The 12,594-nt window shown below is 38.3% G+C and overlaps 1 protein-coding gene across 1 annotated transcript in view; it reads right to left on the reverse strand.

The window, feature by feature from the left end:
• The window catches only part of tmem114 (transmembrane protein 114), a gene marked incomplete at both ends in the record, with an annotated part of 34,520 nt that extends 23,740 nt beyond the window's left edge, over nucleotides 1-10,780 (reverse strand). Inside the window, 3 exons of the mRNA XM_081390485.1 lie at nucleotides 7,039-7,176; nucleotides 10,380-10,457; nucleotides 10,603-10,780. Of these exons, the coding sequence (XP_081246611.1) occupies nucleotides 7,039-7,176; nucleotides 10,380-10,457; nucleotides 10,603-10,780 (394 nt within the window). The remainder of the gene's footprint in view (nucleotides 1-7,038; nucleotides 7,177-10,379; nucleotides 10,458-10,602) is intronic.
• Between the last annotated feature and the right edge of the window lie 1,814 nt (nucleotides 10,781-12,594).

The following is a 12,594-nucleotide window of genomic DNA, read 5'->3' on the forward strand; positions in this document are numbered from 1 at the left end:
ATCACCCTGGTCATGCACTGAAGTAGGTCTATTCTGCGGGGCAGAATAGACACTAGATCGGGGCATAGGCGAGGGGACTGCACCTCCCTTGAGGTAAGCGAGTCTCGATCTAAGCGTTGCGATAGTCATATTCCCGCAATGGGAACATGAACTATCCACAAAAGCTGCCTCAGCGTGTTGAATGCCCAAACACGAGAGGCAACTGCTGTGGCCATCTGCTGGCGCCAGGGAACGACGGCATCCAGAAACGCACAAGCGGAATGACATCTTGAAAAAGACGCAGGGTCACGCTTGTGTTGCTCTTTTAGTAAAAATAAAAAAGGATTTAGAAAACTCTCTTTTGTGTTGAGGCACCCAGGGGTAGCCGCAGTGTGAATGCACACACAGAGGAAACGCCCACCGAACCGACACACACACACACACACACACAAACACAAACACAAACACAGTGCTGTGAAACAGCAGTTGAGAGCTGCAATGCTCGCGGCCACCGCTGATCGCGCCGTCACACCAACACAGGAACAGAGAGATGATCCTCTTTTTGAAGTCTTCAAAGGCTGATTCTGATAGACAAAAAGTCTCATAGAAAACTCGGCTCCGAAGTGAAAGACAATGTGTGCGTGCGCCCGCTTCCTGTTTATACCCGCGCGGCGGGGCGGGGCGCGTGACGCGATTCACGCACGCCAACGTTCATTGGCTCGTTCTGTAGACACTCGAAGTTGATAGGGCTCCCTGAAGTGATCCCAATTACGTCGTCACGTCGACGTTACGTCGAACGTGAGCGACTGAAAGGGAACTTCTGTTTATTTCAGCTGTGAACAGGAATTTTTTTCTTCTGTTTACTTACAGCTATGAACAGGAATTAAACATCTGCTCATCTCCCATAAGCAATAATCAAAATAGCACTTTATGATAATGCGTAGGTTTACGAAATTGGATCGCGAGGCCAATTTCTGACCAGGAGCTTATCGTTAACGTATTGTATATAATAAGGCCTATTACGACTGAAAAACTGAGTCACTGCTCAGGTCAGATTTACGTCTTTGTCCTAAAAGAGATCCTTTCGTCTTCATTTAGTCGGTTTAAATTGTATTACATGAACTAACTGTAAAGAGTTTTGCTTCGTCTTTACAGAGACAAATGTAATATCATGAACTGCAGTTTTAGCACTTAACAGTGATTAAAAATGCTTAGACATTTTTGAAACTGTTAATTTGAAGAGCTGAGCTGGCTTTGTGCCTAACGTCAGCTGAGTGAGTTCGCTTTATAGCGACTTACCTCACAATTCAAAACGCGCGTGTAACGTTACAATTATTAATACCAATAATACACATTCACTGAAACTGAATTTTGCCCACCAAATAAAGTTTGAAACTGCCCGCATTCTCCACCAAAATGTAGCGAATACGACTTTGGGTAAATTTGAATTAGCTCAAGAATATAGGGAATTTTGGAAATATTAATAATTATGACTCATGGTCATAATTCATAAGTCGCATGTACATTTATTTTATCAATTATAGAGATTAGCTGGTTCTGTAACTGATCTAATCGTTATTCGTCCAGCGAATAAAGGTGAGATTATCACAGTTAAGAAGGGTTATCTCTTTACAAACTCCAAGAAAGTTTGATCTCCTGGCCACGGACATCAAACCTTCTGAGTTTATTAATTAAAACTACTGAATGTAGTCTAATATCGAGCTTGTAGCTTAAGATCTTTTGTTTCATTGACTTTAGAATGGTGGGTTTTCAAACACGGAGACAGTGAAAAGTATAAATGGATTTTAATAAATGTGACTAAAGATTATATGAGCTACGAATAGAAACGTACGTAAAAATGCAAACAATAAACACAAACAAACATTTAAACAATAATAACATACGTGATAAGAATAAAATGAAATGAAAGAAAGAAAGAGAGAAATAGAGAGAAGGGAAAAGCTAGTAATTGTTACATACAGAAACCTAAAAGCCGGACCCCAGAAAAGCAGCTTTTATCAGATAAATATACTTGCAAGTCTGTTCTCTGTTTGGTTGATGCTGAAAGCGCGGACGAGGTCCTGTTTCGACTGCGTCTTCCGGTGTCGCGGGAAGCTTGAAAAGGCTCACTGAAATGTAACGTTACTGAGAAAGTTCGTCTTCATCTTCCGTGAAGGAAGAGGCAAATATAACTTAGTTGCAAAAGAACGGCTGCTACGACTCGAACATGTGTTTGTCCGAGGCCTTCCGGGATGTTCCTCGGGGAAGCGTCGCGCCGGGAGAAGAGGAGGAAGGATGAGAGCGAGGTGAGAGTGTTTTGTGTGTGTGTATGCAGAGTCGTGCACACGTGGAACCGCGTGGCGAACTTTGTCCTTCCTTTTCAGTGTGAATATCTTCTTGAGTTGATGAGATTAACTCAGGGGACCTGACCGAGCATCTGCTAACACTGTTGTTTTGTTTTGTGGGGTTAATCAGTACCTTTTGTTTGTTGATTAGATTTGATTAATCAACACAAAGGCAGACCTGATCATCTGCTTTCCGTTACAAGGCAATGTGCTGCGTACCATCTCGATCAGATTCCTGAAGTCTTTCTTCAGAACCTCCGTCTGGCACAGCCTGATGTCGTTCACTCCCGCGTGCAATACCAAAGTTCCGACGCGCTCGTTATCGTTCAGAATATCGGGAACGCGAGCAGCGATTTCAGAAACACGAGCACCAGGAAAGCAGTGACTGTGCACCTTATTTTTACCTGATGTAGCATGGACGTGCCGAACAATGGAATCACCGATGATCACAGCATCGCGTTCTGTTTCGCGAAGAGGGGAGAAGCAGTTTTGTGTGGATAACTCGAAAACCGGGAGGGTCGGAGAGGGTCTTGGTCTAGACTTGACTCGCGTCTTCCGCTGCGGAAATATCCAGGCTTCGTGGTGGCGTGTTGGAGCCGGAGTGAACGAGACCATGGCTGATCGCGACCTTGGCGCTTGGGACCGATGCCGAGTAACGCACGGAGTAGACGAGGTCGGAGTCAGCGGGTTAGTAACATTAATCTCTGATTTGTGAGCATCAGCGCGTGATGTTTCAAGAGCCAAACGCCGGTCTATATGCTCGGCCTGTCTCACTAAAAGGTCGTGGATCTGTTTCTCAACAGCTTCCAGCTCAGACTGCACCGCGTGCAGCTCAAATGTGTCCTCACCTGCACCAAAAGGTAGACTACATACATCTGATATATTCGCCATTTTAACAGATGGACAGTAAGTTAGCAACGACACTACCAGTGATGCTATCAATTAATACTAATTTCTGACAAACGTCTTAGATATAATCCGTCTTTTTAGTGGTACGGGTGTAGAGTAGACGCACGATAGGTGAAAAATGTTTGTAAGTGAGTGTTGAGAAGACGCGTTCAGCCGTGATCCCCGGGAGTAACCTATAAGAGTATCCAGCGTCGGATCACTAACAGGCTTGAGACACGTCTGCTCAACAGTCCGCGTTGTAACTATGAGGTTTGAGCAGTAGTGCTTCTCAGTGAGGAAAAGTGGAAAATGTTTGTTGTAAGTAAGTTTAAAGAGTAAAATCAAGAATTATAAATCAAATCGATGGAGCTCCAAAGACAACAACGCGTTCAGACGCGACGCATGCGCATTCGACAACAGGAAGTCACGAGGTGTGTGAAGCGAGAACGCATGAGGCCTGCAATATGTTGTGCAGTTGTTGTGCAGTTGGCTGCAACAACAGCCGAAAGAGGGAACCCTGAACTGGTATTTTATTCTATACCAAAAGAAGAGAGAAGAGAGAATAATTTATTTAAAAGACTTGAAGTCTCATGTTAGTTTGTGGTTAATTATATTTCCATCCTATACTCTCAGTGGCCGACATTATAGACAGATGTCGACAGATAATGTTTTGTCTTCATTTTATTGTTGGATATGTTTAAATGCACTTTATCATGGTTAGTAAGATTTGGGGTTGTTTTGAATATAATTGTCTGACTGTCTGTTAGTTAATACCTACCTAAATCTAATAAATATTTTTCTGAAGTTCATAAAGATATTGTCTTCGTCACATGCGCTTTAGATGTTATTTTGTGTAAGTAACGTTAACGTTAGCTCTGCAGATGATGCATAATCTCAGCCTTGAAATGCATATTAAAGGACTAGTTCTTCCAAAAATGATAATTCTGCCGTCATTTACTCACCTTCATGTGCAAATCCTGTATACTTTCCGTGGAAGACAAAGGGACATTTTTGAATATGTAGCCTATAATGGAGACTCTTCTTGTCGATGTAATGAAAGTGAATGAGTAACATCAGCCTACTGGGGGCTGTCACGCAAAAGACAAATAATAAATAAAAAAAAGTAATAATAAAAGACAAAAAAAAAAAAAAACATCCAAAAAGTATCATAAAAGTGATCTAATACGACTCGTCCGTTATATTAATATTCATATGATAGCTTTATGTGACGAACAAACTGCAATTTAAGTCGTTATATTATAATCACTGAGCTTACCTCTTGATAGCTTTTAATCGCAGCCGAATCATTTAAAAAGATTCTTTCATTTCGATATTTGTGTGTATTAAACCTTCTCTCTGTAATTGAACATCTGTTCTTTCGGACAGATATGGCAGTCTTTTATGATATTCGGCTGATGTCTCTGGCTGTGCTGATGGACGGATTAGATAGATTCATTCATGCCAGCCAAACAGCTGCAGATTCATAGATTCATTCATGACATCGCCTCGACTCTCATGAACGCGCGTCATGAAGCTCTATGACTTTAGCCTAAGTATTTCTATATCATGAAAGGCCAATTGGGGCAAGCCTGGGGCAGATAATAATGGAATAAAGAAAACTGGGGGTAAAAAATAAGGATCGGAGCCTAAAATAGAAATTTTCTCCAGGTATCTCTGTCTCTCTCTCTCATTCAAATGGGCAGTTTGGGCGGCCATACCGGGCAAGTCGGTCGCAAATATGGCGGCGTTCTATTTGTAGTGACGTAGGTGGCATCTATGAATAAACGAACTACACCACGGTCGCTCGAATTCAACGTCACCATCACTAAGCTTCCGACAACTTTTTCAGTTTTTATCTAAAAACATTTTCCCAGAACGTTTGAGTTAGAATAGTTTATAAAAGCACAATTATAAGCACAACGAGGCTGTAACAGCGGACTGAGTTTACTTTTTCGGCATGATGATGTTAAATCTCCTCGACAGCCTCTTTAGGCCCATTTAACCACTTGTTAGCAACCGCATTTTTCAAGACATGTAACAGCTTTAAAAAAAATCACGAGTGTGGCAATACTAATGTATTTTATGTCGAAGAATAAAACGTGAAAAAGTGTCTGGAGCTTGTGTTCCCCACAGACCTTTTTTCAGCCATTTAACCAAAACCCCATTCAAAAAACCCACTGACTTCGGGATGATGGAACCGGAAGAGCTAAAATGCTAACTCGCTTCCACGTTTTGGCCTACAATGTCATGCCTGCACCACTCTATTCTGTTTCAAAAATAGTGCCAACCCCTTGCACGGGTTTCGAGAGTCCTTCGCTTCTTTGATAAGAATAAATCATAATACAAGTAAATACATGTCAAGTCAAGTTTATTTATATAGCGCTTTCACAATACAGATTGTATCAAAGCAGCTTCACAGTATTAAATTAAAATAATACATCAATGTTTGTTTCTAGTGGAAAACGTCCACGTTTGGTAATGCTGATCAATAGTATTGTTGATTGATTAATTAAATTAAATATCCCCAAATATCCCCAACTGAGCAAGCCAAAGGCAACAGTGGCAAGGAACCGAAAAACTCCATCAGGTGACCTAATGGAGAAAAAAAAACCTTGGGAGAACCCAGGCTCAGTCGGGGGCCAGTTCTCCTCTGGCGTTTATGAACTAGAGGTCGGATTTAACATGTGTAGTTTTGTGCATGCTCAATTTGTAATCCCTAGTCAAAAGCACTTCAACTGACCATTCCACAATAATCTTCATTTTTTTTTATCATATGCCTACACGAACCTTGCCTATGAACTAATAGGTTTAGGACTAAGGCAAAAGCTTACATGAATAAGACTGCATGTGTTGATCGAAGCAGATTCATAAAAACTGCTACGGTACAACACTAATGTACATCACTACAGCACGCAAGTAAATTTTTCCCATTATTTTTTCATAAATTGTATTCTCAGACTCATTTATTCATACAGTTGAGGGGAAAACAGGAAAGGTGAATCAGACGTTATGTCACTTGGTTATTGCAAAATAACAGATAAGAAAAAGGTATAATAATTGCATCTTGGCCAAAGTAAGATTCAGATGTTCTGCAGGCAACTCTGCTTTGGTGCTTTGTTCAGTAAAGTCTTATTTTGACTTCTGGAACCCTGGATCTCTTAAGCTTCATTTGCATGAAAGAGATGACTTTTCTTCACAACATCTCATGAAACAATTTTGAAAGTTGTTTTTAAAATTACAAGTGATCTAGGACCTTTACATGCCAAATCTATACCTCACAGTCTCATTTTCATCAGCATTAAAAATGCAATATGGTGTATGCTGTATTCTGACAATGATTTATATTGGAAGTGCTATTCTATTCTATAATAGAACATTTTTATTTTCACCATGGAATCAAGTCATGGGTAGTGTATAGGTGAAATGAAAACAAAAACTTCTTAGGAGCTGTTCTTTGCATTCAGAATGGAGTATTTTTAAGATACAAAAATCTTAATGTGTGTGTGTGTGTGTGTGTGTGTGTGTGTGTGTGTGTGTGTGTGTGTGTGTGTGTGTGTGTGTGTGTGTGTGTGTGTGTGTGTGTGTGTGTGTGTGTGTGTGTGTGTGTGTGTGTGTTTTGAGTGTATCTCTCAAATTCCAAAGATAATTCCAGTCCCCCAAGTCAACTGTTCATAGTATTTTTTTCCATCAGTTTTTACCACATTGTGTATTCATTACTATCAAAAGTGTCTGAAGATCCAGATGTTCTGTCAAGCGTGACTTGGGTAGAATTAATATTCATGCTGCAAGTGGCTCAGTCAGAGGTGAAAGCGAAGGTGGTACTCACCGCCGAACAGAAGCAGGACTCCAGTCAGGAGCAGCAGCAGGTAGGATCTTGCCAACATACTGATGAAGCCCAGCATTCCTCCAACAAATAATACAATCACGCTGAGAGGCAGCAGGACGATGAATGTTCCTTGCATGTCTGGAGAGAGAAGAGGTCTGGATGTGTCAGTGGGGATGCTCGCAATTCTTGCAGATTCTTTTCACTGGGTCCAATCTTTGTCATGCTAATTGGACTAATTTGGAAACGGTTATTTCCATGGTTGGCATAGCAATAAAATTGTGTTCTGTCCGTTAAGTTGGAATTGTTCCAATTATGTCTTTTTAATGAATCTGTCTACTTTTGCGAAAACATTTGTGCTCTTGAAAATGTTTTTATTTATTCATTCTGAATGAAAATCAAGAAGGCTATTCAGGATCATTTTGAAGAGCTTATGTAATGATGTTTTTTCCCCATTGTGTTGATCATGATGAGAGACATTGTATGAAGTTGCAGTTTGTGCTACAGTTTCCAGATGCATTAAGCATATGGCACATTTTATAACATTTTGCAGTTTTGATAGCAGACTATTAAAAATATGATGTCGCATATCAATGTATACATGTAGAATAAGAGCGATCCAGCCCTGCTAATAAGAATTAGTCTATCATTATTAAAGGAAACTGATGGAGCCAGCCTGAGATGCAGGTGAGTAAATGTGAAAAGCTATTTGGCTTTCTTTGTGTAGGCTGGGGTGGTCAAAGCTCAGCTCTTGAGACTTTGTAAGTACTAGGGATGTCACGGTACCAAAATTCCAGTAGTCGGTACCGATAGCATTACAATTTTATCACAAGAAATAAATGACTATTTATTCAACTAGAATTTTTTTTTTAAATTGTAGTAATATTTCACAATATTACTGTATTTATATATATATATAAATAAATATATAAATATATATATAAATTGTACTAATATAATATATATATATATATATATATATATATATATATATATATATATATATATATATATATATATATATATATATATATATATATATATATATATTATATTAGTACAATTTAAATGGAACATCTATTATTTTTTTATTTGCTATAAAAATTCCCTGTATTCAGTAAATAAAAATCATTGCATATTTATGTGTATTCATATAATATATGTAAATGCACACACTGTATTTTTTTACTGTCGGACATGCTTGCCAGCAGAATTAGAGACTTAAGAGTTTGTATTGATTCCAGAGTTTCTTATTGAGCATTAAGATTAAAGATGATTCAGCATGTTCAAGGACATGGATTTTCTTTAATGGCTTCATCACCGCAAAAATATATTAGTAATAATGGGAGGTGAAGGAGACAAGAAAGACTGAAATTTGTGTTTGCTGAAAGAAGATATATGAATTTTAATGCCCTAATACCAATGGACACAGACATGTATTTTTTTTTCACTTTAGTGAAAATAGTCAAAGGATATCGACTTCTAATGTTAATGCAAAGCCCAATTTACCAGTCATTTTAAGTTGTTGGGTCCATGTTGATATGTTTGGACATTTGCTACAAATGAACACAACAGGCAATACAGACAGTGACAAGCTGTCATTTACAATCAAGTCAGAAATCACACTGTCAATTTACAATTTAAATCAAGCCAGCCATTATTATCTTTCTGGAGCAGCCACAATATTGTCGATCCGTAGGATGATTGAATTGGACGGGTGTGTTTCATTCTCGTTTCACTTGTATTACCGACATTATTCTGCATTATTTTTGTCACAAGCCATAATCAGGGTGTCCATGATGATGTTCGACACATAAGGTATTTCTTTTACTGTTTATCCAAAGATTATCTTTTAGGCGAACAATTCAGCGCAGATGGAGGGGAAAGATATATTGAACTAGCTGTGGGGAAGGGGGAGGGGGGGTATTTAGCTTTGTGCAGCAGAGGCTACTATCTAATCAAAGCAACACCCTGAAAACCCAGACTTATTGAGTCTATTGTTCAAAGCAGAACAGAAACTAAATCCAATTTGAGCCAGTTTAGGGGTCTTGAATCTGAGATAATCTTGCTTTTACAACCTCATTGCAGTCTCTTGAGGCAGGTACAGATAATGTTTCAGGTATAGACAGAGCATGTGAATTAAAAAATCTCATTCAGTCCCACACAAGTGCCTCGAATGGCTCAGACACGAGTATCATTTTTATGGATTTGATGGATAAGAAGACTTTTTTTTGTTAGATACATTTTGCCAATTTCCTTTATCTTTTGCTTTTCTTCTCAATGGCTTTTGTACAGTTATCAAAATATTAAGACACTTTGAAAGCGGCAATAATTGCAATTCTACATTATTTGGCTCATTTTAAAAGAAAAACTAAATTATAGCTGGTGATTGTTTGGCACTAAAAAAATGAATCATTTGGAGTGATGTTGCACATTAATTATAGGTTATGGCCAACAGACATATTGAGACTATGAAAAAAAAGAAAGGAAAAGGGAAAATAATGTTGCAGGGTCTGTTGGCAGGTGGCCACGCAATATTAGCAGTGTAACACAAGCTATGGTTCACAGTGGTGCACTTGTTACAGCTTTGTTTCTACCACAGCTGCCCTCTAATTGAAGATTGTTTCCATGACAATATAAAAGGACAATCAAAGGAATTTGTATGATGGGATTCAGGTTAAAATGGCCTTAAAACACCTTTTCTGTTCTGAAGCATGCAGCCCATGTGCAAGAATCATAGATGTGTTCAAAATTACTTACATTTTAATAATGAGTTTAATTTAAAAACTTTAAATCAAGGGGAAAAAACAAAAACAAAAAAATATAAAGCCTATAAAATGTTGTCATTGTTGCCATATTGTCACAATACCTTGAGATGAAATTATAAGGCTTTATATTTTGAAACAGTGATTTTGCGCCTGTTTCTGTAGTGCTAACAGATAATAAGCTGTATCTGTGTGGCTTCCTTGATATGTTAAGTTTCCCCCTCTGCAAGTTGTAAATGAAAGTGTTTTCTGGTTTGTTCTTCTGAGATACATCAAACTATACAATCTTTATTGAATCACAGTAGTTCATATTACAAAAAAAAATCCTTGTAAATGACCAAATAGTGAATACATGAATACAGCATAAATACAGTCTCAGTATAAAGCTAAACCAAGGAGTTTTCGACTAAACAGACCATATACTTCCACAACAAGTGGTATCCCTTAGATAGCAAACATGAAACGTTAAAGATAATGATTTTAAGAATTTGGTTTTGTCTGCTGAGTTAAACTTATCAGTAACACATACAAGATCATGAGATATGAGGATGATACGAGGATATGACACACAGCTCTTACTTAGTATCTGCCTTTGTGAATCTGATATGTTTCTTCCGGCTCGAAAAGGATTCATGAATGGCCGGCACTGGTTATGAACTGTAAGAGAGAACGATTTCGTCTGTTATTATTTATTTTTTTGTTATATACTATAATTTATTTTTTTGTATCATTTATCTATCCACATAAAAACCTAAAAATCACACAAACAGAACGTCAAACACAAATATGTCATGTGACTTACAGTTACAAGTCCGCCACAGTCCAGAATGTGAGCTCAGGGACACTGATGAGCTGTTTTCTCTCTTAGAAGTGTCAATGATGTACCAAAAATCGGTTCCAATTGCCAGAACGAGACCTACAAAACTGAGGACACAAAAGGTGGCCACAAAACTGGCCAAACCCGTGAAAGTGACTTTCATTTTGTCTGAATGCAGCTTTCTGATCTAACAGTGCTTGAAGAGAAACTCCTCCTTTCTCGCTCCCTTGAGTGTGTTCCTTTCCCTCAGCGTCGCTGCCCATCTGGAAGCCCTTCGCTGGATGCTGTGCTCTTTATCCATTAACAGCTATAGCCTACTGTACTGTAGCGCAATTTCACCGAAAGAGGGCAGTATGCTCCACTTTCAGATGAGCGCGAGTGCGCTCGCTCTGATTGACCGTGAACTGTGGCACAGATTAATACCGCTGGTGATTATTAAAAACCACAAACATGATTAGATATAGACGTAATTGCAACATACAATTCCCCCTCTAGTATGAAAACCTTTCTTTGTTTGTATTAGATAGATTATTACCACAGGGATCTCTGAATTAATTTATTGGTAGCCTACAGTCTTTCAGCCTTTCAGACTCCAGTCAGTTTCTAGGCTGGTTTCTCTTCCTCTCTATTCGATCAGAAAACTAATATCAATTTTTTACAAATTGTAGTCATTTTAGTTCAACAAAACAAATCGGTTTGTTTATAAATGTGCCAAATAATAAAATAATATGGCAACACCTTATTTTAATGTGTCCTTGTTACACATGCATTTACTAATTATGACTAAAAATTAGGCATAAGCAGTGGCGGCTGGTGCTAAAAATTTTTGGGGGGGCACAACAAACTGAATTTTTAATTCAGGACTGAATGTAGGCTTATTGTTAAATAACAATTTAACAGTGATAATAATGTAGCTATCATTAGCCTAAAGTTTAGCTAAAACTTCAGCCGGTAGGGTAGCCAATTGCCAAATAAATCTGAATTTTTGGGCTAAATGGCGATGTATAGTATAATCTGAGTATTTAATTATTATTTTTCTATTTGAATAAAAAAAAACCTGTATTTAATTTTTTTTTTTTAATATTTAATATCCAGATCGATATTGTCCTACAAACAATGTTTATATTGAAGGTTATAAAAACAAACATAGTGTAACCTTGCTGTCTATCTGCAGTCTATCCAAAAAAGGGGTCAAATCACATTACATTCTAACATTGCAACATTACAATCTAAAAACAAAATAATGTTTTTTAAAGTAGTTAAATTTACTAAACCAAAAAAAAAAAAAAAAAGCTAATATCATAAAAATACACATGTAGGTTTGAAATTCTCTAGCACATTTATGTTCACCAACAACAACAAATATTCAACAACAAATGTTTTAGCTAAATATATTTATAATTTAGTGCTAATGTATATTTTAGTCAGAATAATTGCGCTCCTATTCTATTGCGCTCCGTCTGTTCGGCGCGCATGCACGCGGGGGCGCTCGTTCACGGAAGTATAGCTTGCAGAAAGCTCGCCCACTCATGACAGCAAACTGGACTTTCTAACATTTACAGATGGAGAATATGTCCGTGAAATGTAAGTTATGCACTGAGGAAATTATTGGATGTCACTTCAGCTTATGGCTAAATACTATTAGAGGAACATTTGTTTCCACCAATCGCTGCACAAGATAAGGTTACGTATGATGACGAAAGCACGTTAGTGCGAGCCCTCCCGGAACCCATAGAGAATGCATTGCAGTGCCTGCAGTTCGAAAAAAAAAATCTTTGAATGTAAGTCTATGGGAAGACTCTGGGCGATTCTCAGCCAGAGTGAAATCGCCCAAAAAGAGGCGGTACTCCACAGAACGTGACTCGGCGCTGATTGGACTAGCTGCTATATCCAGAGGCAGAACAACAGTGAGTGACTGCTAGCGTAACTCTGTGGTTGAATGAGATAGTGATTGAAAAAGTCCCTTACTCCCTTACA

This window comes from Scardinius erythrophthalmus (genome assembly GCF_964197995.2).
Source record: "Scardinius erythrophthalmus genome assembly, chromosome: 1".
Lineage (NCBI taxonomy): Eukaryota > Metazoa > Chordata > Actinopteri > Cypriniformes > Leuciscidae > Scardinius > Scardinius erythrophthalmus.